The sequence below is a fragment of the Melospiza melodia genome, chromosome 4, assembly GCF_035770615.1.
Source record: "Melospiza melodia melodia isolate bMelMel2 chromosome 4, bMelMel2.pri, whole genome shotgun sequence".
Classification (NCBI taxonomy): domain Eukaryota; kingdom Metazoa; phylum Chordata; class Aves; order Passeriformes; family Passerellidae; genus Melospiza; species Melospiza melodia.
In genome coordinates, this window is record NC_086197.1 from 781,055 (window position 1) to 807,497 (window position 26,443).

Consider the following 26,443-nt stretch of genomic DNA (forward strand, 5'->3'; position numbering starts at 1 on the left):
GCTCCTCCTCCCTCTCCCCCCGTTCGTTCCCGCGGCTCCTCCCGCCCCCCGCCGCTCCCCCGCCGCTCCCGCAGCTCCTCCCGCCGCTCCCCCCCCGCTCCCGCAGCTCCGCAGTCCGGCGCAGCCCCGGCCGGAGAAAATGGCGGATCGCGCCGAGATGTTCTCGCTCTCCACCTTCCACTCGCTCTCCCCGCCCGGCTGCCGGTGAGCGGGGGACGCGCGGGGGATGCGCGGGGGGGATGCGGGGTCGCGCTGCCCTTCCCCTCCCGCCGTGCCGCCCTTGCACCGGGCCCGCGCCCCGGCCCCCCCCGCCCGCCCGTTCACCTTGGGATGCGGGACCGGGGGGGCTCCTCCGGCCCCCGCCCCAGCGCGGCCCTTCCCGGCGTTACCGGCGCCGCCCTCCGGCCCCCGGAGCGCCGCGGGCGGGGGGCGCGGGGTCCCCTCCGTCCCTTCCCCTGCCCGGGGCCCGGAGCCCCCCCGGCCTCGGGGGCCTCGCCGCATCCCGGGGCCGCTGCGGGAGGAGCCGCCGCCGCCTCTTTGTCTCTCCCGAGGCGCCGCAGCGGCCCCGGGATGGGGACGGGGATGGAGATGGGGGGGCCGGTCCCGGGAGCAGGGGGGGCTCGGCGCGGCCGGGGAGATGCCGAGGGGATCCGGGGGGATCCCGCAGCCGGGACGCCGCACCGGGGCCCCGGGATCGGTCACCTTCCCGCAGGGCCGCCGGGGGTCCCGCGGGCAGGGGACGCGGCGGGGCCCGCCCCGCGCCTGACCTTGGCTGGGTGCGGGGCCGGGGGTCGCGGTGCGGGGCCGGGGTGTGGGATGCGGGGTCGGGGTGCGGGCCGGGCTGGCGCACTGCGGGGCCGAGACGCCCGGCAGCGGAATGGGAAGGGCAGGAGGCGGCCCTGAGGGGCACCTGGAGCGCCCCGGGGATGCGGGAGCTGCGGAGAGCGGAGCAGGGACCGCGGGGCTGTGGGACGTGCCCTTGGCCGGCTGTGGCTGTGCTGGGCAGGGCTCCCCTTCTCTGGGGTGTCCCTGGCCCCAGGATGTCCCCTTCTCTGAGCATCCCCATCCCCAGGATGTTCCCTCCCCCGAGCATCCCAGGATGTCCCTGTCCCCAGGATGTCCCTGTCGCCGGGCTGTCCCCTTCCCGGGCCGCAGCGCAGCAGGACCCCGGGCTGTCGCTGCCCGCGGTGGCGCAGGCAGGGGACGCCACGGCCTCGCTGGGGCCGCTCGGCCCCGGGCCGGCCCTGGGGCAGCAGGGCCCGGTCCGGGGAGCGGGAGCTGTGCCCGGAGCCATCCCAAACCCGGGGCCGCTCCCTGGGGCTCCCCGAGCATGCCGAGATCAGCCGGGAACGGTGACGGAGAACACGAACCCGAACCCGGCTGTGCCTTCCCTGAGGAGCCGCGGGCAGGGAGGGGGTGCCCAGCCCGGCTGGAGGTGCCCGGTGGGGTGGGACCCCCTGGCCGGAGAGGAGAGGCCGGAATGGGCTGGGAGTGCTCCCTCGATGTGGGAATGGATGCCCGAGGTGGGAATGGATGCCCGAGGTGGGAATGCTCCCTCGATATGGGAACGCTCCCTCGATGAGGGAATTCCAGGCGCGCACGCAGCCGGGCCTGGCGATGGCTCCCACCTCCCGCTCGGGCCGTGGCAGCCCCAGGTGCCAGCCAGGAGCCCCCGGTCCCCAGTTTGGGGTGACCACGGGGTCAGAGCAAGCTCCGGGAGCGGGCGGGGGTGCCATCCCCCCCGGGTCACTGTGGGGTCCCCTCCCGGGCCGCTCTGGTCACTGTGGGCTCCCCTGCCGGCTCTCGCAGCCCCCGCGGGCGGTGCGCAGGGAGCGGGGCTGGCAGCGATGAGGAAATTCCACCCGCCCGGGGCCTGCGCCGGCGGCAGCGCTCCCCGGGGAGGGAGCCCGGCCCTGGCAGCGCTGGCACCGCCGCTGTGCCTGCCCAGCCCTCCCGGCGCTGGCACCGCCGCTGTCCCTGCCCGGCGCTGGCACCGCCGCTGTCCCTGCCCAGCCCTCCTGTCCCTGCCCGGCGCTGGCACCGCCGCTGTCCCTGCCCGGCCCTCCTGGCCCCGTGCCCCTGCCAGGTGACACTGGGCCCCTTTGGGGTCCCCTCTGGCCCATCCCGGCTCGGAGTGGTGGCACTGGGGTCACTGGGATGCCGTAGGGGTGTGGGGGGTCCTGCAGGTTCCAGCCCTTCCCGATCCCCTCTGCCTGTGCGGGGCTGGGTGAGACCCCCTGGCCCTGTCCTCACCCTCGGCTCCACTCCTGTCCCTCGGTGCCAGCCGGCCCTGGGAGTGTCCCCAGGGTGGGGACGGGCACTGTCCTTGTTCCCGCTGCTCATCCCCAGCGCCGTGTCCCTCACCCATGGCCAGGGCACTGACTTTGTCCCCAGCCCGGTCCCCAGGGGTCCCATCAGGGAGATTGTGGAGCTGGATGGGCTCTCACTGCTGGTTCCATCCCACCACAGTGTCCCCATCCCACTGTGCCATTCCCACCCCATCCCACCACAGTGTCCCCATCCCACTGTGACCACCCCATCTGTGTCCCCATCCCACTGTGCCATTCCCACGCCACCAGTGTCCCCATCTCACTGTGTCATTCCCATCCCACCACAGTGTCCCCATGCCATCCCACCCCATCCCATCCCATTCCTGTGTCCCCCAGCCAGGAGCAGGAGCTGCTCCCCCACTGAAGAGGGTCCGGGGCGCAGGAGGGGACCCCAAGGTCCCCACCCCAGGAGGACTCAGCCCCACTGTCACTGTCCCCCTGTGTGCCCACAGGACCCCCATAGACCCCAGGGACAGCAGAGTCCTGGGGTTCTTCCTGAAGGGGGGAAGCCCCCGATATTCTGTGGGGCTGGGAGATGGTTTTGCACCCTATAGGGCTCTGCAGCCGTAGGGCTCTGCTCCCTGACATCCTGGGATCTCTACCCCAACATCCTGGGCTTTGCACCCTGACATCCTGGGCTCTGCACCCCAATATCCAGGAATCTGGTCCCCAACACCCCTGGGCTCTGCTCCCCAAAAGGCTCTGCTCCCTGACACCCCAGGGCTCTGCTCCTCAGCATTTTTGGGGCTCTGCTCCCCAACAAATCAGGTCTCTGTGCCCCAAAGGGTTCTGCACCCCAACATCCTGGTGTGTGCACCCCAAAAGGCTCTGCACCTTAAAACCCCAGGGTTCTGCTCCCTGGCATCCTGGTGTTCTGCACCCCAAAACCCCAGGGCTCTGCTCCTCAATACCCCAGGCTCTAACCTATATCTCAACAGGATCTGCACCCCAAAACCCCAGGGCTCTGTTCCCCAATAGCCCAGGCTCTGGTCCCTACAATCCAACAGGATCTGCACCCCAATATCCCAAAAATCTTCTTGTCACCAAAAACTTTTTGCTCCTCAACAGCCCGGGGCTCTGCCCCCCAACACCCCAGAGTTTGGCACCCTGGAACCCCAAAGGGTTCTGAACCCCAAAGGGCTCGGCACCTCCACATCCCATAGCTCGGCACCCCAAAGGTTCCTGAACCCCAACATTTCTGTTCCCTGACACGCCAGGGCTCTGCACCCCGAAGGACATTCCCTCCCAGCACCCAGGGCTCTGCACCCCAAAAGGCTGCGCTCCCCAAACCCCGGGGCCCCTCAGCCCCCAGCCCAGGGTTCCCCTGTCCCGTGTGTCCTTTGGGGCCCCGCTCAGCCCCGGCTCCGTTTCTGCCGCTTTTGCCCCAAATCTGCGCGGATTCGGCGCGGCCGTGCCCTACTTCTGGGAATTATGGGATTAGGGGAATCTTCCTGCCGGGAATCGGGGGCGGCTGCACCGCGGGGGGGACAGGGGACAGCCCTGGGTCCCCTTGGGGGTCCAACCCTGCTGCCACCCTGGGGCTGGGCCCCCGCACCCGCCCGAGCCCACCGGGCTGTCCCCAACCCCGCAGAGGGGGGACGCAGGGTCCTGCTGGTGCCCAGGTGCTGATGGGAGACCCTGAGGGGACCCTGGGTGTCCCCAACCCCATGGAGGGGGGCACAGCGTCCCACTGGTGCCCAGGTGCTGCTGGGGGACCCTGACGGGACCCTGAGGGGACCCTGGGTGTCCCCAACCCCACGGAGGGGGGCACAGCGTCCCACTGGTGCCCAGGTGCTGCTGGGGGACCCTGAGGGGACCCTGGGTGTCCCCAACCCCACGGAGGGGGCACAGCGTCCCACTGGTGCCCAGGTGCTGCTGGGGGACCCTGACGGGACCCTGGGTGTCTGCAACGACAAGGAAGGTGACAAGAGGCTCCCAGTGGCACGAAGGCACTGCCACACACCCTTGGGACTGGAATGGGGCACCCTGGGTGTCCCCAACCCCACAGAGGGTGACAAGAGGGTCCCAGTGGTGCCCAGGTGCTGCTGAGGGCACCCTGGGTGTCCCCAACCCCATGGAGAGTGACCAGAGGGTCCCAGTGGCACCCAGGCACTCTTGGGACTGGAATGGGGGACCCTGGGTGTCCCCAGCCCCACGGAGGGTGACAAGAGGGTCCCAGTGGTGCCCAGGTGCTGCTGAGGGCACCCTGGGTGTCCCCAACCCCATGGAGAGTGACCAGAGGGTCCCAGTGGCACCCAGGCACTCTTGGGACTGGAATGGGGGACCCTGGGTGTCCCCAGCCCCACGGAGGGTGACAAGAGGGTCCCAGTGGTGCCCAGGTGTTGCTGAGGGGACCCTGGGTGTCCCCAACCCCACGGAGGGTGACCAGAGGGTCCCAGTGGCACCCAGGCACCCTTGGGACTGGAATGGGGGACCCTGGGTGTCCCCAGCCCCACGGAGGGTGACAAGAGGGTCCCAGTGGTGCCCAGGTGTTGCTGAGGGGACCCTGGGTGTCCCCAACCCCACGGAGGGTGACCAGAGGGTCCCAGTGGCACCCAGGCACCCTTGGGACCGGAATGGGGGACTCTGGGTGTCCCCAACCCCACAGAGGGTGACCAGAGGCTCCCAGCGGCACCCAGGCTGTACCTCCCCCCTCACGGAGCCCCCCCAAACCCCCAGTTTCTGTTTTCTGGCCCCAAGCCCTGCCGGGATTTCAGGATTTCGGGATTTCTCTCATTCCGCCGTTCCCGCAGGAGCCGCTGGTTTCCATGGCACCCCCGTTCCCTGGGAATGCGCTCAGGGGTGTCACAGCCCGTGTCCCCTTTGTCACCCCAGCCATGCCGGCGTGACTCCCCCCAGCAGCACAGGCCACCCCAGAGCTGGTGACCGTCCCCTCCCCACCTCGGCTCCGGGGATTCTGTGGGACGGGAATTTGGGACATGTGGTGGCCTTGGCACCTCCACCCAGCCGGTGCCACCGCGTGGTGACAGCCGTGGGTGACGTGTGCCCGTGGCTGTCCTGTGCCAGCACACAGGGGTGACAGGGTGTGGTGCCACGTCCATATGGCAGCCAGGGGGGACGGGGTTTGGCGCCATGTCCATGTGGCACCCAGAGGTGACAGGGGTGTGGTGACACATCCCTGTTGTTGTCCTGTACTGCCACTAAGGAGTGGCAGGGTTATGGTGCCATGTCCATGTGGTACCAGAGGTGACAGGGGTGTGGTGACATGTCCCTGTGGTTGTCCTTTACTGTCACTAAGGGGTGACAGGGTTATGGTGACGTGTCTATGTGGCACCCAGGGATGACAGAGTTATGGTGATGTCCTTGTGATACCAGAAGTGACAGAGTTTGATGCCATATCCCTGTGTTATGGTCACATGTCCCTCTGGCTGTCCTGGGCCAGCACCCAGAGGTGACAGTGTCCTGGTGCCATGTCCATGTGGGACTAGAGGGGGCAGGGATGTGGCGCCATGTCCGTGTGACACCAGAGGTGACAGGGTTATGGTGCCATGTCCGTGGTGCTCCCATGCTGAGAGTGCCACCCATACACGGACGGATGTCCTCATGGTGCCACTCTGCTGTTACAGTGCCGTGAGGGCCTGGCTGTCACTGAGCCATGTCCCCTGTGTCCCCGTGGTGCCACTTTGCTCTCACGGTGCCGTGAGGGCCTGGCTGTCACTGAACCATGTCCCCCGTGTCCCCAGGCCCCCCCAGGACATCAGCCTGGAGGAGTTCGATGACGAGGACCTGTCAGAGATCACGGATGACTGCGGCATCGGCCTCAACTACGACTCGGACCACTACGAGAAGGTGCAGGAGCCTGGTGGCCCTTGGGGACACCGCGGGCGCTGCCACCACTCACCCACAGCGGTGCCTTTGGTGGCTCTGTGGGTGCTGAGGCAAAGGGGACGAGCCGGGGGTCCCTCGTCCCCTCTAGGTCACCCCAGCGGGGACTGGGGATGGTGCCACCCCTCGGTGGCAGGGGGGTGGCCCTGGGCTGTCCCCTGGTCCCTGACACGGTGCCACCCGCAGGACTGCCTGGTGCTGGAGCGCGGGGAGCAGCCGCACCCCGTGTGCACCTTCCAGGACGACTTCCAGGAGTTCGAGATGATCGATGACAACGATGACGACGACGACGAGGAAGAGGAGGAGGAGGAAGGCAACGAGCTGGAGGCGCCGCCGTCCCCCTCGGCCTCGCCCATCCCCTCGCCCGCCCTGGAGGAGACGCAGAAGCATCGCCCCACCACGCTCAACCTGACGGCCCCGGGCACCCAGGTGAGGCCGGGCTGGCCGCAGGTGTCCCCTTGTCCTGGGGTCACTGTCCCCTTCTCCTGGGATCACTGTCCCCATCCCCCCCAGGGTCACTGTCCCCTTGTCCTGGGATCACTGTCCCCATGGCTCCCTGGGGGTCTGTGTCCCCTTCTCCTGGAATCTGTGTCCCCATCCTCCCTGGGGGTCACTGTCCCCTTGCCCCTGGGTCTGTGTCCCCATGCCCCCAGGATCTGTGTCCCCATCCATCCCGGAGTCACTGTCCCCTTGTCCTGGGATCACTGTCCCCATCCCTCCCCAGGGTCTGTGTCCCATGCCCCCCGGGGGTCGCTGTCCCCTCCCTCCTGGGGGTCACTGTCCCTTCCCTTCCATGGTCACTGTCCCTTCCCCCCCTTGGGTCACTGTCCCCTCCCTCCCGGTGTTCTCCGTCCCCGGTGCCCCCCCCCCCCCCGCCGTGTCCCCCGTTTTGCGGGGCTCGGCGCTCCCGGGGTGTCCCCCCGGCCGTGTCGCCGCAGGGATGTCCCCGTGTCGCGGCGCAGGCGCCGCCGCAGTGTGTGGGAAGCGGCTGCACCGCCGGCGTTGCCAGGGAACCGCGGGCCCTCGGGAATTTCGGGGCCCCCCCTTTTCCCGGGAGGGCCCCGCGCGCTGCCGGCCTGGGGGGGCCCCGGGGGGTGGCGGTCACCGCGAGGGGACAGAGGGGACAGAGCCCGGGGGTCCTGCCCGGCCAGGCCGGGTCCCCGCGTGGCTCCGTCATCCCTTGGAAGGGGCGGGTGGGGCCCCTGGATCTGCCCCATCGCGGGGTCCCGGGAGGAGGCGACATCCTGGTCCTTGGGCCCTGTGTCCCCACAGACCACATCCCTGTGTCCCCCCTGCAGCCATCCCCGTGTCCCCATGCCCTGTCCCCTGTCTTTAACCCTTCCACCACCCTTCACTTGTCCTCCCCCAGCGTGTCCCCCATCCCTGTCCCCTCTGGCACGTGTCCCCATTTCCTTCATCACCCACTCCCATCTCTCCCATCCCTGTCCCTCCTGCACCCATTCCCATCCCCATTTCCCCATTCCCACATCCCCCATTCCCATCTCGTCCCGTTCCCATCTCCCCTATTCCCATATCTCCCTTTTCTCACAGCCCCCGTTCCCATCTCCCCCATTCCCATTCCCCCATCCCTGTTGCCCCCCCATTCCCATTTCCCATATCTCCCTTTTCTCACACCCCCCGTTCCCATCTCCCCCATTCCCATTCCCCCATCCCTGTTGCCCCCCCATTCCCATACCCCTGTCCCCTCGGTGCCCACCCCAGTCCCTGTCAGGGCCACCCCGGTTGGTTCCCCGCGGCCCGGCCGCGCTCCTTAATCCCCGCTCCCGCCGGGATGTGCCGGGATTAGCGCTGCCCGCGCTTCCCGGCGGGACTAATCCCGCTGCAGCTGCCGGCGCGACGTTCCCGAACATCCCGGGGCTCCCCACACCCCTGCGGGCCGGGGCCGTGCTGCCGGGGTCCCACATGGCTGTCCCGTGGTCAGTGCCCTGCTGGGTTTGTCCCCGGGGTGGGCACCGTGCCACCTGTGCCGTGCCGTGCCATGCCCCTGGCATGCTCTGGCCGGGCAGGGGATGCAGGGATGGATGCGGCGGCCCTAATCTGGATAAACCCACGCACGTGGCACGGGGGCTGCCAGGCACCCCAGAGCCGTCCCTGCGGAGCCCCCGGGACCATCCCCACACCCAGCACCCCTCCTGTACCCCCATCCCTGTCCCCACATCCCCCATTCCCATCCCTGTCCCCCAGTGCCCATCCCTGTCCCCTCCTGCACCCATTCCCATCCCTGTCCCCCCTAGGACCCATTCCCACATCCCTCATATCTCCATCCCCCATTCCCACATCCCCCATTCCCACATCCCTCATATCTCCATCCCTCATTCCCATGCCCCCATCCCAGGGATGTCCCCCCATCCCTGTCCCGCCTAGGACCCATTCCCACAAATCCCATCCCACATCCCCCATATCCCCATGCCCCATTCCCACATCCCCCATTCCCATCCCCCCATCCCGGGGATGTCCCTCCATCCCTGTCCCCTCCGCACCCATTCCCATCCCTGTCCCCTCTAGGACTCATATCCCAATCCCCCATTCCCACATCCCCCATATCCCCATGCCCCATATCCCCATCCCCATTCCCACGCCCCCATCCCAGTGTCCCCCCATCCCTGTCCCCCACATTCCCCATATCCCAATCCCCCATATTCCCATCCCCGTTCCCACGCCCCCATCCCGGTGTCCCCATGGTGTCCCCGAGCGCTCCCAGGGTCGGGGGTCCCCACTGATCCCCCCGGCCCCTCTGTCCCCGCAGGATTCCCTGAACAACAACGGCGGCTTCGCCCCGCCCGCGCCGCGCCCCAGCTGGCAGGACGCGCTGCTGCACTCCTCCTCCTCCTCCTCTTCCTCACACACCGGTGAGCGCGGTGGCGGGGTCACAGTGGCAGGGTGACAATGGCATGGTGACAGTGGGCATGTGCCAGTGGGGCTGTGACAATGACGGGGTGACAGTGGGGCTGGGACAGTGGGGCTGTGTCAGTGGCAGGGTGACATGGGGCTGTGCCAACCCAGGTATGACAGTGGGGCTGTGACAGTGGGGCTGTGCCAACATGGGTGTGACATTTGGGCTGTGACACTTGGGCTATGATAATGGGGCTGTGACAGTGGGGCTGTGCCAACGCAGGTGTGGCAATGCAGGTATGACATTTGGGTATGTGACAATGGGGCTGTGCCAACGCGGGTGTGACAGCGGGGCTGGGACAATGGGGCTGTGCCAACGTGGGCGTGACAATGCGGGTGTGCCAGCGGGGCTGTGCCAATGGGATGTGACAGTGGGGCTGTGTCAGTGGCAAGGTGACAGTGGGACTGTGCCAATGCGGGTGTGACAATGCAGGTGTGACAGTGGGGCTGTGACAGTGGAACTGTGCCAACGCGTGTGTGACAATGGGGCTGTGCCAACGCGGGTGTGACAGTGGGGCTGTGCCAACGCGGGTGTGACAATGCAGGTGTGACAATGGCAGGGTGACAGTGGGGCTGTGCCAACGTGGGTGTGACAATGCAGGTGTGACATTTGGGCATGTGACAGTGGGGCTGTGCCAACGCGGGTGTGACAATGCAGGTGTGACAGTGGGGCTGTGACAATGGCGGGGTGACAGTGGGGCTGTGCCAAGGTGGGTGTGCTGCCGGCTCCCGCGGCCGCCCCGCGGGGTGACGCCGGCTCCGTGTCCCCTCCCCGCAGGACACTCGTCCCCCCACGCCTGCATCCTGGACGGACCCTGCCTGGAGAGCCCGCCGGGCCCCGGGGGGGCTCCCCCCTCGCTGCCGCCCTCCCCCCTGGACTCGCAAGGCAACAGCCCCGAGTCCCTGGCACATGGTAACCCATCGCCCCCGAGAGCCGCGCCCGATTTTAACATGAACCTCATCTCCGCTGCGCTCCGAGCTCCGCTCTCCCCGCCGCGCCCCCGCCAGCCGCCCCCGCCTCCTCACCCCTGTCTCTCTCCAACAGGGCCCGCGGCTCCCCCCGGCGCCCCCGAGGCCGCCCCCCCGCCCCAGGCCGCCCCCCAGGCCCCCACGCAGCCCCAGGGCGGCGGCAGCCCGGGGTCCCCCCGCCCGCAGCCGCCGCCGCGGCCCCCTCGGCCGGAGCGGGACGGGGCTCCCGCGGAGCCGCTCAGCTCCGACGGGGAGGGCGCCCAGTCCGGCCGGGCCGCCAGCGTGCGCGGCCACCCCTCGGGCTCCTCGGAGACCACGTCGCCCTCCTCGGACCCGGGCATCGAGGCCGACCTCACGAGCCGCACGGCCAAGCCCTTCCTGCCCGGCGGGCGGCGCGGGGACGAGCTCAGCTCGCCCGGCTCTGACTCGGATGTGGACGGGGAGCTCGAGGCGGCTTTCGCCGGCGGGCGCCTGGTCAGCAACATGATCTCGTCCATCTCGGAGACCGAGCTGGACCTCAGCAGCGACAGCAGCAGCGGCCGCTCGTCCCACCTGACCAACTCCATCGAGGAGGCCAGCTCGCCCGGCTCCGAGGGAGAGCTGGAGCCCGAGCTGGAGGCGCCCGGCCTGCTGGGCATCAAGGACTCGCTGCTGCTGGACAAGGGCAAGGAGGACGAGGAGGAGCCGGCCGAGAGGGGCCCGCCGGAGCGCGGCGTGCTCAGGAGGGAGAGCCTGGCCGAGCTGAAGATGGACGCCTACTACGACAGCCTGGACCCGGCCGACGGCCCCGCGCCCGAGGGCCAGACCGAGGTGTCCAGCGCCAGCCCCCTGGACCTGAAGATCGACCCCGACCACAGCCTGGAGAGCATCCGCCGCTCCTTCTACCTGCCCGTGGGGCCCAAGCTGATGCCCGAGGCGGACGAAGAGGACAACAGCGAGTATGACTCCGACTCGGAGTCGGAGCCCGACCTGAGCGAGGACTCGGACTCGCCGTGGCTGCTCAGCAACCTGGTGAACAAGATGATCTCGGAGGGCTCGTACCCCATCAAGTGCCCGGACGAGTGCTTCCAGAACAGCCACTCGCTGTGCGACACCATCTCTCCCGCCTCCGACCTGGAGCCCGAGATCCTGAGCGAGGCGCTGGACGAGGAGCCGGGCCCACGGGACTCGCCGGCGGCGCTGGCGGACACGGCAGCAGGGACACGGTGCCAGCGCGGCGCCATCGAGCTGGTGGACATGGAGACGCTGCGCAGCTCCCTGGCCGAGGCCGAGCACGCGGCCGCCGAGCCGCCGCCGGAGCCGCCGGCCGAGGAGCCGGGGCCCTTCCTGTTCCTCAGCAACCCCACCAACGACACCATCGCGCCCGTGTGCCCCGGCCGCCCCGTCGCCCTCGGCCGCCTGGACGCCTCCGAGGTCCTGGCCACCCTGGGCTGCCGCCCGGCCTCGCTGCCACGGGCGTCCCCTGGCGCCGAGCCCGCCGTCACCGGCGGGGATCGCCGCCCCGCCAGCCCCCGGCGCTGGGCCCTCGACGGGGACCTGGACTCGGGCGTGCTGGAGGCCGACTCCATGATCGACGACGTCCGGTTAGCGCCTGACGCCGACCCCGCCGCGCTGGACGTGTCCACGGCCAAGACCAACCGCGGCTTCGCCATGGCCTTGGAGGAGGCCGAGCCGGCCTTGGTGGCCTCGCGCCGGGGCAGCCCGGCCGGGGAGGTGCCGGAGCCGCCGGAGCCGCCGGCGCTGGACGAGTCGCTGGCCTACGACTCGGTCAAGTACACGCTGGTGGTGGACGAGCACACGCAGCTGGAGCTGGTCAGCCTGCGGCGCTGCACGTCCGTGCTCAGCGACGACAGCGACATCCTGAGGGCCTGCGACGACGAGGTGGCCTTTGGGGACGGGCTGGTGGCCCCCGACGCGCGCAGCTCCTCCGAGGACTCGTCCCCCGAGGCTGACCTGCAGTTCTCCAAGAAGTTCCTCAATGTCTTCGTCAACAGCACCTCACGCTCCTCCAGTAAGTGGCGGTGTCGTGTCGTGACATGTCGTGACATGTCGTGGCCTGTCACGGTGTCCTGGGCTGGTCTGGGTGACCTTGGCAAACTGGCTGCCCTCCGTGTCCTGCCCCAGCCATTCCCGTGTACCCTGTTTGTGGCATGTCACAACATGTCACGACATGTCTCAGCATGTCCCGATATGTCCTGGGATATCGTGACATGTTGTGCCATGCTGTCCTGGCTCTTCTCACACCAGCTGCCCTCCCTGTCCTGTCCCTGGCACCATTCCCTTGTGCCATGCCATGCCATGATATGTCACGATATGTCATGGCATGTCGTGACATGTCACAGGAGACGGGGCAGGCTAACAGTGACCACAGGGGTCCCCAGCCCTGCTCTGCTGGGCAGGGCCCAGGTGGGACCCCCAGGAGGGTTCTGACCCCACGAGTGCCCCCCAGGAACATGGGTGGGGATGTCCCTGTGGGGGTGGCAGCTGTCCCCCGTGCCCCTGGCATTGCTGTCCCCTGTCCCATGGGAGTGGCAGCTGTCCCCCTGTCCCCATGGGGGTGGCAGCTGTCCCCTGTGTCCCTGGCATTGCTGTCCCCACAGGCACAGAGTCCTTCGGGCTGTTCTCCTGCATGGTGAACGGCGAGGAGCGGGAGCAGACCCACCGCGCTGTCTTCAGGTGAGGCCACCCCCGGTGACACCCAAGGTGACACACAGCCCCTGCCAGGGACACCCAGGGCCCTGCAGTGCCACCCCAGGGCTCCCTGCCTGCTGCTGGGGTGGCTGTCTCTGGCCTCTGGGGATGTCATGTCCCCCCACAGCTGCCACAGGGTTTGGGGGTGACCACAACATTGGGGTGTGGTCTGAGCATGGGGGATGAGGAGGGGATGAGGGGGACAGGGCTGTGGGTTTGGGGGTGTCCAGGAGGGGAAGGGGTGTGGGGTCTGGGTTTGGGGGTGCCCAGGAGGGGAAGGGGTGTAGCAGGGTGGATTTTTGGTGAATGGCTGAGGGGAGTGGCTTTGGGGGTGATGAGAAGATGGATGGAGTGGCTTTGGGGCTGATGACCAGGAGGTCAGGGCTGTGACTGGGGCTGAGGTCAGGGCAGTGAGTCTGGGGCTGACCAGGAGGTCAGGAATGTGGTTTTTGGGGTGACCAGGAGGTCAGGGGTGTAGTGGGGTGGATTTTTGGGGTGGTGAGGGGCTGAGGAGAGTGGATTTGGGGTGATTGGAAGCTGAGAGGTACAGGACAGTGCCTTTGGGCTGACCAGGAGGGCAGTGCAGTGGTTTTGGGGTGCTGATGACCTGAGGGGTGCCAAGCGCTGGCTTTGGGGCTGACCAGGAGGTCAGGGCAGTGAATTTGGGGCTGCCCAGGACATCATGGCAGTGACTTTGGGCTGCCCAAAAGATCAGGACAGTAAATTTGGGGCTGGCCAGGAGATCAGAGCCATGGTTTTGGGCTGACCACGAGGTCAGGGTAGTGGCTTTGGAGCTGTCCACGAGGTCAGAGCAGTGACTTTGGGGAGGTGATGGTGACCTGAGGGTACTGAGCTGTGACTTTGGCACTGCCCAGGACATCATGGCAGTGGCTTTGGGGCGACCCACGAGGTCAGGGTAGTGGCTTTGGAGCTGTCCACGAGGTCAGAGCAGTGACTTTGGGGAGGTGATGGTGACCTGAGGGTACTGAGCTGTGACTTTGGCACTGCCCAGGACATCATGGCAGTGGCTTTGGGGCGACCCACGAGGTCAGAGCAGTGACTTTGGGCTGCCCACGAGGTCAGAGCAGTGACTTTGGAGAGGTGATGGTGACCTGAGGGTACTGAGCTGTGACTTTGGCACTGCCCAGGACATCATGGCTGTGGCTTTGGGGCGGCCCACGAGGTCAGAGCAGTGACTTTGGGCTGCCCAGGACATCATGGCAGTGGCTTTGGCGCTGCCCATGTCCCCGTGCCATCCCCCTGTGCGTCCCCCCAGGTTCATCCCGCGGCACGAGGACGAGCTGGAGCTGGACGTGGACGACCCCATCCTGGTGGAGCTGGAGGAGGACGATTACTGGTACCGGGGCTACAACATGCGCACGGGCGAGCGCGGCATCTTCCCCGCCTTCTACGCCCACGAGGTGGTGGGGCAGGCCCGCGACGCCGTCGGTACGAGCCCGGGACCCCCGCGATGGGGAGGGGGCTGGGGGCGTGGGGGGCCTCTCTGGGAGAAACCAGATTTGCTCTCGAACACCTTTAATTTTTCGTAAGGGATAAACGCGTTGGGGGTGTGGCCGTAGCTTGGTCACGCTGCTTTATTATAATAATTTTTCTTTTTCTAGATTTATTTTTCTATGTGTATTTTTCTATATTTATTTTTATATTTATTTCTATATAATTTTTATATATATTTCTGTACATATTTCTACATTTATTTCTATATATATTTCTACTTTTATTTCTCTATTTATCTCAATATATATTTCTATATTTTTCTATGTTTTTCTATATTGATTTTCTTTCTATATTGATTTCTCTGTATTTATCTTGCTATATTTATATTTCGATTTTTATTTCTATATATTTATTTCTACAATTATTTCTATATTTATTTCTCTATATATTTCTATATTTATATATATTTCTACATTTATTACTCTATCTCAATATATATTTCTATTATTTCTATATTTTTCTATATTGATTTTCTTTCTATATTTATTTCTCTATATTTTTCTATTTTTATTTTTCTATATTTCTTTCTATATTTACCTCTATATTTCTTTCTATATTTATTTCTATTATTTCTATATTTATTTTTCTATATCAATTTTCTATATTGATTTTTCTACATTTATCTCTACCTTTATCTCTACATTTATTTCTCTTATTTCTATATTTATTTTTCTATATTGATTTTTCAATAATTATTTCTACATTTATTTCTATATTTATCTCTATATTTACCTTTACATTTATCTCTACACTTATCTCTATATTTATTTCTATTATTTTCATATTTTTCTATATTGATTTTCTTTCTATATTGATTTTTTCTATATCGATTTTCTATATTAACTTCATTTATTATATATTAACTTATGCATTATTTATTTTTATATCATGTATAAATTATATATTATTTATATTGCATTGATTGCATACCTATTTAGGAGGATTATAAGTATTTAATAGTTTCTTTGAGTTCTTTTATATCCTCTGGGCATTTTTTAGTTTGGTTCCACCCCTGACCCATCGTGCAAGAGTGAATATTTGATTTTTGGGAGTGGTGAATGGCAGTTTTTCCCAATATTTATGCTATTTTTTCACAATGAGTGTGTCATTTCTTCACAACAATCAGGGAGTTATTGACAGTCAAAGGGTCAGTGGCAGAAATCTTTTTACATCTTTTTTTCCCATATTATCTGTGTGGTTTTTTTAATGTTATTTAACCACACATAGAATTATAGTTATTTTCCTTATCCGAGTTATTATTGTCAGATAGTTCCAAAAATAAAAGCATTAGTTAGTATTTCGTAACTAATTGTGTGTGTACTGTGTGTGCTGTGTGCTATAATGTTAACTTTTACTTGTTGTAAAAGTTATTGTTATAGCACACAGCACATAGCTCCTATATTAATATTTTGTGAAAGCGAAATTTAAAATTATTACAGTTTAAACTTATCTATCTATCTATCTATCTATCTATCTATCTATCTATCTATCTATCTATCTATCTATCTATCTATAATATATATTTTATGCAATTTATTATTTTAAACAAGAATATATATTTATCACACCAACATATACAATCTACAGGGATTAGGGTATTGACCACAAAAGGCTGACAAATTATATAAAAAATGACAAATTATATCAACTTATATAAAAAGTAGTTAAAAAGAGATTTAATAATTTATTATCTTTAAAAAGAGGTTGCAAATTTTAATTATATCAAAATAATTTGCAGAATTTAATATATAAAAAATAATATATTAGAAAATATATAAAATATATAAAATAGAAATGTAATATATGTAAAAAATAAACAATATATAAAGAATAAATAATATATAAATAATAGAACATATATTAATAATATATAAAACATAATAATGTATAAAGAATAAATAGTACGTAAATACGATATATATAAATACTATATAATTTATATATTGTATAAAATTTAATGTATTAGTTAGTATAGAATAAATAATCTATAAAGTTAACATAGAAAAAATAATCTATATGATTTAAGCAGAGATTACCAACTGTACTAAATTAAAATAATTTTCAAAAGTTAATATAGTATAAGTAATAAATTTTAAAAATATATTAAAATATATAAATATATTATAATACATAATAATATATAAATTTTAAAAATATAAAATATAAATAATATGTAAATAATAAATAATATGTAACTACTATATAAGATATATAAATAATATGTAATTGATATATAATATAAAAATATATAATGTATAAGTTAATGTAGAATAAATAAAGTTAATATAGGATAAATATTAATATATTAATAATGAAATATTAATATGTTTAATAACTATATTTAATATAGATATTAAAATATCTATAAATATATAATGATAAATAACGATATATACATTTTATTTATATACATAATATATAAACACTATAAAATATAGAAATAATTCATAATTTTTGTATAAAATAAATAATGTATAGATTAATATAGAATAAATAATCTATATTATTTAAGCCGAGATTACAAACTATACTAAATTATGATAATTTGCAGAAGTTATTACAGAATAGTGACAGCCAATGGCTTCTATGGCCCTCTTGGCCGCCAGGGCCCATGGCTGGCTCGAGCTCAGTTGGGCATTGACCAGTGATGTGACAGTCCCTGACGGTGTGGCTGGGCAGTGCCAGGCACAAAGGGACCTGCTGGGCAGCAGGGCAGGAGCCCTGGTGTGCCCTGGTGGCCAAGGGCCCAGTGCCACCTGGCTGTGCCACACTGGAGGGCACAGCAGCAGGGAGGTCACTGTGCCCTGGTGGCCAAGGGCCCAGTGCCACCTGGCTGTGCCACAATGGAGGGCACAGCAGCAGGGAGGTCACTGTGCCCTGGTGATGTGGCCAAGGAGCCAGTGCCACCTGGCTGTGCCACAATGGAGGGCACAGCAGCAGGGAGGTCACTGTGCCCTGGTGATGTGGCCAAGGAGCCAGTGCCACCTGGCTGTGCCACACTGGAGGGCACAGCAGCAGGGAGGTCACTGTGCCCTGGTGGCCAAGGGCCCAGTGCCACCTGGCTGTGCCACAATGGAGGGCACAGCAGCAGGGAGGTCACTGTGCCCTGGCACGGGCTGGGCTCAGCTCCAGGGCTGTGCCAGCTGTGCCCCCTCAGCCTGGGCAGGACCTTGGGACACTGAGCAGGGCCAGAGGGGCAGCGGGGCTGGAGAGGGGCTGGGACACAACCCCTGAGGGAGCCCTGAGGGAGCTGGGGGTGCTCAGCCTGCAGGAAAGGAGACTCAGGGTGCCCCCAGCACTGTCACAGCTCCTGAAAGGTGCCTGTGCCCAGCTGCCCCTGGGCTCTGTCCCCAGCAGCACTGGCACACCCAGAGCACACAGCCTGAGCTGGGCCAAGGGAAATCCAGCTTGGAGAGCAGCAAAAAGCTTTTCCAGCAAGGGGGAGAAAGTTCTGCAATGGCTGCCCGGGGAGGGGGTGCAGTCACCATCCCTGGGGGTGTTTAACCAGCCTGGAGGTGGCACTGGGTGCCAGGGGCTGGGCTGGGCTCCAGGGCCCTGAAGGGCTCTCCCAACACAGGGATTCTGTGATTGTGAATTCTGTGTGATTCTGTGACTGTGTGTGATTGATTGTGTGATTGACTGTGTGATTCTGTGATGCTGTGTGATTGTGTGTGGTTCCATGATTGTGTGTGATTGTGTGATTCTGTGAGATTCTGTGAGATCCTCTGTGATCCTGTGTGATCCCTTGTGACTGATTGTATGATTCTGTATGATACTGTATGATGGATTGTGTGATTCCGTGATTCCCTGGTTGTATGATTCTATGATGGTGTGTCATTCCGTGATCCTGTGATTCTGTGTGATCCTGTGATTCTCTGTGTGGTTCTGTGTGATTCCATGATCCTGTGATCCTGAGATTCCATGATTGTGTGATTTCCTGATTCTGTGTGATTCTGTGATTGTGTGATTCCAGTATTCTGTGTGGTTGTGTGATTCCCTGATTCTGTGATTATGTGATTCCATGTGATTCTGAGTGATTCCCTGATTGTGTGATTCCATGTGATTCTGTGTGATTCCCTGATTCTGTGATTCCTGATTATGTGTGATTCTGTGATTGTGTGATTTCATGATTCCCTGATTCTTTGTGATTCCATGATTCCCCGCTCTTGTGTGATTCTGTGATCCCCCAATCCCGACATTCCCCGATTCTCTGTGATTCTGCCATCCCGTGTGATTCCATGATCCTGTAACCCTGTCATTCTGCCATTCCCTGATTCCGTGATCCCGTGTGATCCCGTGTCACTCCGTGATCCCGCCGTCCCGCCGTTCTGCCATTCCCGACGCCGTGCTTGCTGACGCTGCTGTCCCGCAGGGCTGAAGCGGAACCCGTGCTGGGTGGAGCGGTTCAACGTGCAGTTCCTGGGCTCCGTGGAGGTCCCGTACCACCAGGGCAACGGCATCCTCTGCGCCGCCATGCAGAAGGTGAGCGGGTGAAAACAGCCGGCACTCGCTGCTCTGGGCAGGAAGTCTGGATTTTTATGGCACCAGCCAGACTCGATGGCATTATCAGAAATTATTATTGTTGGCATACATTAATTATTGTATATTTCATCGTTAATATTATAAAATTAATTAAGATATAATATTATTTATGTTGTAATATAATATTATTTATATTATAATTATATATAAAATATTGTATTATAGTTATTAAATTATATTTAAACTATATCATTATATTATTATAGTATTGTATATAATTATATATACAATATATAATAATATACAATATATATATATTATATATATATAATTATATATACAATATATATACTATATATATAGTTATGTAATAATAACTACATTACTATATAAGATTATTATATAAAATATTAAGTTTATAGTTTATGTTTATTATATATATATTGTATATATATAATTATATATACAATATATATACTATATATATAGTTATATAATAATAACTATATTACTATATAAGATCATTATATAAAATAATATTATTAAGTTTATAGTATAAATATTATAATTATATACTATAATATTAATTATATATTAATTATACAAACTATTATAGACCATAATTATTAATTGTAATATTATTTATTAAATATTATCTATAATATATTAATACATAATATAGATTATGTATTTATAATATAAATAATAGAAATAGTAATAAATAATACCATTAATGTAATATAAATGACAATATTATTAAGTAGTATCAATAATATTATCTAAACACAAACATATGTCATATATAATCATTATATAATTATATAGAATAATTATGCAAGCTATAATGTGATATGATATATGATTGATATAATATATATGATTATATATATTATACATATATAATATATATGATTGATATGAATATGATATTATATGATTGATATAATATAATTAAGATGATATTATTATTGTCAGATCTAATTGTAATTAACAACACACTCACACTCAGTTCATCAGTATCTGTCAAACTTTATTTTTAGTCCATTTCCACACCTTTTCTGCTCATTCTCAAGGAACAGATCTCTTTTTATTACAGGTGCAGCCTGTTTTTTACCCAGGAATAAATAATTTGTTATTAACCAACTTTTCACTCTCAAGATTGCAAAAATAGTCTTGAGAATGAAAAGTCAGTTGATAAGATGAAAAGTCAGATGATGATGATGATAATAATAATAATAATGTCAGTTGATTAGATGAAAAGTCAGTTAATAATAGAAAATAATTATAATACTAAGAAAAATAATATAATATTAAATAATAAAATAATTATCATAAGAAGATAAATAAATAATAAATTAATAGGTAATTAATAATAGTAAATTTGGCACGGGAACTTGGGAGCTCTTGCTGAGCCGTGCTTAGCAGAAGGAGCAGACCCCAGCCTTGCCCCACGAGGCTCCCTTTTACAATCTCTTATCAATATTTTATAATTTTACCTTTCTCAATTTCCCCTTTTTTTGCCGTTTCCCGCCTCTCCCGCTGTCCCAGATCGCCACCACCCGGAAGCTGACGGTGCACCTGCGGCCCCCGGCCAGCTGTGACCTGGAGGTGACACTGCAGGGCATCAAACTCATCCTGACCGTCACCGAGTACAGCCCCGAGCACGAGGTCGGGGACGGGGACACCGGGGGGACACCGCGGGGACAGTGGGGGGACAGGGGTCTGGGTTTGGGGGGACAGGATGGGACAGGGGTCTGGGTTTGAGGGGACAGGAGGGGACAGGGGTCTGGGTTTGGGGGGGGACAGTGGGGGGACAGGGGTCTGGGTTTGGGGGGGGACAGGAGGGGACAGGGGTCTGGGTTTGAGGGGACAGGATGGGACAGGGGTCTGGGTTTGGGGGGACAGGAGGGGACAGGGGTCTGGGTTTGGGGGGGGACAGGAGGGGACAGGGGTCTGGGTTTGGGGGGACAGGATGGGACAGGGGTCTGGGTTTGAGGGGACAGGAGGGGACAGGGGTCTGGGTTTGGGGGGACAGGAGGGGACAGGGGTCTGGGTTTGGGGGGGGACAGGAGGGGACAGGGGTCTGGGTTTGGGGGGACAGGATGGGACAGGGGTCTGGGTTTGAGGGGACAGGATGGGACAGGGGTCTGGGTTTGGGGGGACAGGAGGGGACAGGGGTCTGGGTTTGAAGGGGGGACAGGGGTCTGGGTTTGGGGGGACAGGAGGGGACAGGGGTCTGGGTTTGAAGGGGGGACAGGAGGGGACAGGGGTCTGGGTTTGGGGGGACAGGATGGGACAGGGGTCTGGGTTTGGGGGGACAGGATGGGACAGGGGTCTGGGTTTGAAGGGGGGACAGGAGGGGACAGGGGTCTGGGTTTGGGGGGACAGGAGGGGACAGGGGTCTGGGTTTGGGGGGGACAGGAGGGGACAGGGGTCTGGGTTTGGGGGGACAGGATGGGACAGGGGTCTGGGTTTGGGGGGACAGGAGGGGACAGGGGTCTGGGTTTGGGGGGGACAGGAGGGGACAGGGGTCTGGGTTTGAAGGGGGGACAGGAGGGGACAGGGTTCTGGGTTTGGGGGGGGACAGGAGGGGACAGGGGTCTGGGTTTGGGGGGACAGGATGGGACAGGGGTCTGGGTTTGGGGGGGACAGGGGTCTGGGTTTGGGGGGGACAGGAGGGGACCGGGGTCTGGGTTTGGGGGGACAGGATGGGACAGGGGTCTGGGTTTGGGGGGACAGGAGGGGGCAGGGGTCTGGGTTTGGGGGGGGACAGGAGGGGACCGGGGTCTGGTTTTGGGGGTGAGCAGGGCAGGAGGAATGGGGGGTGGGTTTTGGGGGGCTCAGGGGTCTGGGTTTGGGGGTGACCAGGGCAGGAGGAATGGGGGGTGGGTTTTGGGGGGCTCAGGGGTCTGGGTTTGGGGGTGACCAGGGCGGGAGGAATGGGGGGTGGGTTTTGGGGGGCTCAGGGGTCTGGGTTTGAGGGTGACCAGGGTGGGAGGAATGGGGGGGTGGGTTTTGGGGGGCTCAGTAGTCTGGAGGTGAGCAGAGCAGATGTGGGGGTGCCCAGCAGGTGCAGGGTGCAGGGCTGTGGGTTTGGGGGCCGGTGCTGAGGGCGGGCACAGGTTTTGGGGGGCTCTGGGCCCCCAGACCTGACCCAGCCCCTCCTGTGCCCCTGTCCCCCGCAGTTCGAGCGCTGCAGCCACTTCTTCCAGATGAAGAACATCTCCTTCTGTGGGTGCCACCCCCGGAACAGCTGGTGAGCCCCCCCCGCCCCCAGGGGCACCCCGAGGGACCCCCACCCTACCCAGGTGCATGCAGGAGACCCTCACCCTGCCGGTAGCACTCCAGTTGATCCTCACCCCACCTAATGACATCCCAAGGAACCCCTACCCCCTCCAGGGACACCCCAAGGAACAGCCACCCCATCCAGGGTCCCAAGGGACCCTCACCCCATCCCACCCTTCCAGGGATGCCCCAAGGGACCCCCCCACTCTGCTAGGGATGCCCTAGGGGACCCCTTACTCTACCCAGGGACACCCCAAAGGACCCTCACCCCATCCAGGGGCACCCCAAGGGGTCCTCACCCCACCTAAGGACACCCCAATGGACACCCCCACAGTGCCAGGGACATTCCAAGTGACCCCCACCCTACCCAGGGTCACCCCAAAGGACCCTCACCCCATATAGGGGCATCCCCAGGGACCCCCCACTCTGCCCAGGGACACCTCAAAGAGACCCTCACCCAATTCAGGGACACCCTAAGGGACCCCATCCCATCCAGGGGCACCCCGAGACACCCCCACACTGCCAGGGTCACCCCAAGGGACCCTCACCCAATTCAGGGACACCCCAGGAAACCCTCACGCCATCCAGGGTCACCCAAGGGACCCTCACCCCATCCAGGGTCACCCAAGGGACCCTCACCCAAGGGACCCTCATCACATTTAGGGACACCCCAAGTGACCCCCATCCCACACAGGGACCCCGCGGCGCCCCCCCGGAGTCCCCTGCCTGCCCCGGTGTCCCCGGGGTGGCCGTCCCGGACCCTGGGGGTGCCCCCTGGCAGAGCCCGCCCGGGGCAGGTTTGGGGTGCCCCCTGAGCCCGTGCCCCCCACCCCCGCAGCTATTTCGGGTTCATCACCAAGCACCCGGTGCTGAGCCGCTTCGCCTGCCACGTGTTCGTGTCGCAGGAGTCCATGAGACACGTGGCCGAGTGTGTCGGGTACGGCACCGGGACACCGGGGGGACAGGGGGGCACGAGGGGCACCAGGACACAGGGCGACACCGGGGGGACACGGGGGTACAGGGGACACTGGGCTGGGGGACACTAGGACACCGGGGGAGTATGGGGATTACGGGGGACGTGGGAGGTGTGGGGGGCATGGGGAGCACCGGTGGGTACAGGGGACACGTGGGGCACGGGGGCATGGGGGGTACAGTGGGTACAGGGGACACGGGGGGCACTGGCAACACTGGGGACACGTGGGGGACACAGGGGACACACGGGTGTACAGGGGACACGGGGCACTGGGGACACCGGGGACATGGGGGGCACAGGGTGGCTGGGATGGGGCTGGGGGCACGGGAGTTATGGGGGTATGGGGACGGGACGTGGGAGATACAGGGGACAGAGGGGCACAGGGGGTCTGGGGGGCACGGGGGGCAGGGCATGGGGTGTTGGGGCTGGAGGTTTTGGAGGCTCTGGGTGCCAGGGGATTGGGGGTGCAGAGGGTCTGGGTGCCAGGGCTTTGGGGGCTCTGGGTGACAGGGGACAAGGGGTGACAGGGGGGCTGGGAGTGCTGGAGGTCTGGCTGCCAGGGGATTGGGGTCTGGGTGTCCGGGATTGGGGGTACCAGGGATTGGGGTCTGGGTGCCAGGGACTGGGTCTGTGTGGCGGGGGATTGGGGTGCCAGGGGATTGGGGTCTGGGTGCAGCATTATGGGGTGCAGGGGTCTCTGGCTGTACTGGGGCTGGGGTCACAGGCTGTGAAGGTTTGGGGTGCTGAGGGCTGGGTGTGGGGGCTCTGTGTGCCAGGGACTGGCGGTGCTGTGGGGCTGTGGGGTCTGGCTGTGCCAGGTTTGGGGGGCTGTGGGTGCTGGGATCCAGCTGTGCCAGCTCTGGGGGTACCAGCCCCTGTTTGTGGGGTCTCAGTGGGTCTGGGGGTGTCTCTCTGTGCCCCCTCCCCTCGCTGACCCCCCTCCCCATCGCTGCCCCCCCAGCCGAGCGTTTCAGGAATATTACCAGGAGCACCTGGAGTACGCCTGCCCCACAGAGGACATCTACCTGGAGTAGGGTCCCTGCCACCCCCGGCACTCGGTGTCACCCTTAGGGACACTGTGTCACCCTTAGGGACTCGGGGTCACCCAGCCAGGGACTCTGGGTCACCCCAGAGACTCGGTGTCACCCTTAGGGACTTGGTGTCAGCCCCAGGGATTCTGCATCACCCCCAGGGATTCTGTGTCACCCTTAGGGACTCTGTGGGACCCCAGGGACTCGGTGTCACCCCAGAAACTTGGTGTCACCCCCAGGGACTCTGTGTGACCCCTAGGAACTTGGTGTCACCCTTAGGGACTCTGTGTCACCTCCAGGGACCCTGTGTGACTCCCAGGGACCCTGTGTGACCCTTAGGAACTCGGTGTCACCCTTAGGGACTTGGTGTGACCCCAGGGACTCTCTGTGTGACCCCAGGGTTTCTCTGTGTGACCCCCAGAGTCTCTGCCCCCCCCCCGCGCCCCCCCGCACGCCCCCCCCTCCTCTCGGGGGTCCGGGGGTCCCCTCGGGGGGTGGCACAGCCCGGGGGGGGTGGCACGGCCCGAGCAGCCTCCCCTGCATGAGCACGGCCAGCGCGGGGGGCAGCGGGCCCGCGGCTTTGGGGGCACGGGGGGGTCCGGGGGTGTTCGGGGGGGGGGTCCAGGGGCAGCTCGGGGGAGGGAATCTCTGCGCACCCCCAAATCCGCGCTGCCCCCCCACAGGAGCGGGGATCCCCCGGAGCCGCCCCCCGCCCCGGGCGTGCTGCCCCTCGTGTCGGTGTCCCCGGCTGTCCCCCCCCCCGCCCGCCACCGAGCTCGGGACCCCCCCGGGGCCGCCCCCTCCTCACTGCTGTGCCTGGTGGTCCCTCGCTTCGGCCCTGTCGCCCAGCGCTATCGTGACTATATCGCCACCCGCTCGATGTCCCGGTATTTATCTGTACTCAGCAGCCAGAGGAGCCCCCGAGCCACTGTGCCACCCCGGCTGTCCCCACGCCGTTGTCACCCACTTGGTCTTTCAATAAAATATATGCTTGGTGTGAGCTGGGGACAGTCCTGGCACGGGAGGGGACAGGGGTGGGGACAGGAGTGGGACAGGGCGGGGACAGTGTTGGACACTGGTGGGGTCAGTGTTGGGGACACTTCTGGGGACCCTGCTGGGACAGTGCTGGGACAGTGCTGGGACAGTGCTGAGACACTGCTCAGGACACTGTTGGGGACATCCCAAGAGTGACAGTTGTTAGGGACACTGTTGGGGACATTGCTGTGACGGTTGTTGGGGACACTGTTGGGGTCAGTGTTGGGACACTGCTGGGGACACCGCTGGGACACTCCTGGGGACATCCAGGCCATGCTGGACACCCAGCTGAGTTGGGGACACCCAGATGAGTTGGGGACATTTGAGTGAGTTGGGGACACCCAGACAAGTGGGGACCCCCAGCCCCTTCCCTGTCCCTTTGTCCCTTGGCTGTGCCCCCCGAGGGTCACCCCCTGCCCTGGCCCTGGGGACACCAGTGGGTGGCCAGGACCTGCTGGGGGTGTGACGCTGGGGACAGTGGCTTTGTGCCATTGATGTGGCACCTGTGGGAGCCAGAGCACCCCAAATCTCACCCAGGGACACCCCAAAACTTATCCAGGAACACCCAAAATTCACTCAGGAACACCCCAAAATTCACCCAGGAACACCCTAAATCTCACCCGTGACACCCCAAAATTCACCCAGGAACACCCAAAATCTCACCCAGGGACACCTCAAATTCCATCCCACCCATCCTACTCAGAATTCATTCACCCCAAAATTTGAGGGGCACCTCAAATTTCACCTGGGAATGTCCCAAAATTAAACTGGGGCACCTCAAAATTCAGCCAGGACAACCTGAAATTCAACCGAGAACACCCCAAAACTCACTCAGGGACACCCCAAAACTCACTCAGGGACACCCCAAAATTCACCCGGGGAACCTCAAATTTCAGCAGGGAGTACCCCAAAATTTATCCAGCAAAACCCCAAAATTCAGCTGGAAAACCCCCAAAATTCAATTGGGGACACCCCAAAACTCATCCAGGAACATCCCAAAATTCAACCGAGGACACCCCAAAATTCAGCCAGGAAAACCCCAAAGTTCAACTGGGGACACCCCAAAATCCACCTATGGGGCTCTGTCCCTCGGGAGCTCCCCTTGTCCCCCCCTGTGTGGGGCCAGGACCACAGCGGGATCTGAGTGAGCACAGGACCAGGCGGAGCTTTCTTATAAATTTATTACATAATAATAATAATAATTAATAATAATAATATAATATAAGAAACATAGATCTCTGTGGGGGATGTGTATCACAACGTCAAGGGCGGGAGGCGAATGGCCGCACCTCCGTGACTCCGGAGAAGGAGAAAGCTCCTCCGAAAATCCATACAAAATTAAGGGTGAAGTCAAACTGACCCTGGGAAATTAA

At 59.1% G+C, this 26,443-nt stretch overlaps 1 protein-coding gene across 1 annotated transcript; it reads left to right on the forward strand.

Moving 5' to 3' along the window:
* Window positions 1-55: 55 nt before the first annotated feature.
* Window positions 56-25,035, forward strand: MAPK8IP2 (mitogen-activated protein kinase 8 interacting protein 2). The gene is made up of 12 exons (XM_063155766.1): window positions 56-204; window positions 6,035-6,140; window positions 6,363-6,605; window positions 8,944-9,046; window positions 9,868-12,069; window positions 12,659-12,734; window positions 14,026-14,198; window positions 18,637-18,746; window positions 20,295-20,414; window positions 21,932-22,002; window positions 22,870-22,968; window positions 23,966-25,035. The coding sequence occupies exons 1-12, from the start codon at window positions 140-142 to the stop codon at window positions 24,036-24,038; spliced, it is 3,441 nt and encodes a 1,146-aa protein (XP_063011836.1). The 5' UTR covers window positions 56-139; the 3' UTR covers window positions 24,039-25,035.
* Window positions 25,036-26,443: the final 1,408 nt, after the last annotated feature.

What these genes read in the sequence shown, in the direction of transcription:
- MAPK8IP2 (XM_063155766.1), top strand. Translation starts at nt 140, where the DNA reads ATGGCGGATCGCGCCGAGATGTTCTCGCTCTCCACCTTCCACTCGCTC. An exon ending in CTCCTCTTCCTCACACACCG is followed by an intron (nt 9,047 to 9,867) that starts GTGAGCGCGGTG and finishes CCCTCCCCGCAG; the next exon opens with GACACTCGTCCCCCCACGCC. An exon ending in TGCCACCCCCGGAACAGCTG is followed by an intron (nt 22,003 to 22,869) that starts GTGAGCCCCCCC and finishes CCACCCCCGCAG; the next exon opens with CTATTTCGGGTTCATCACCA.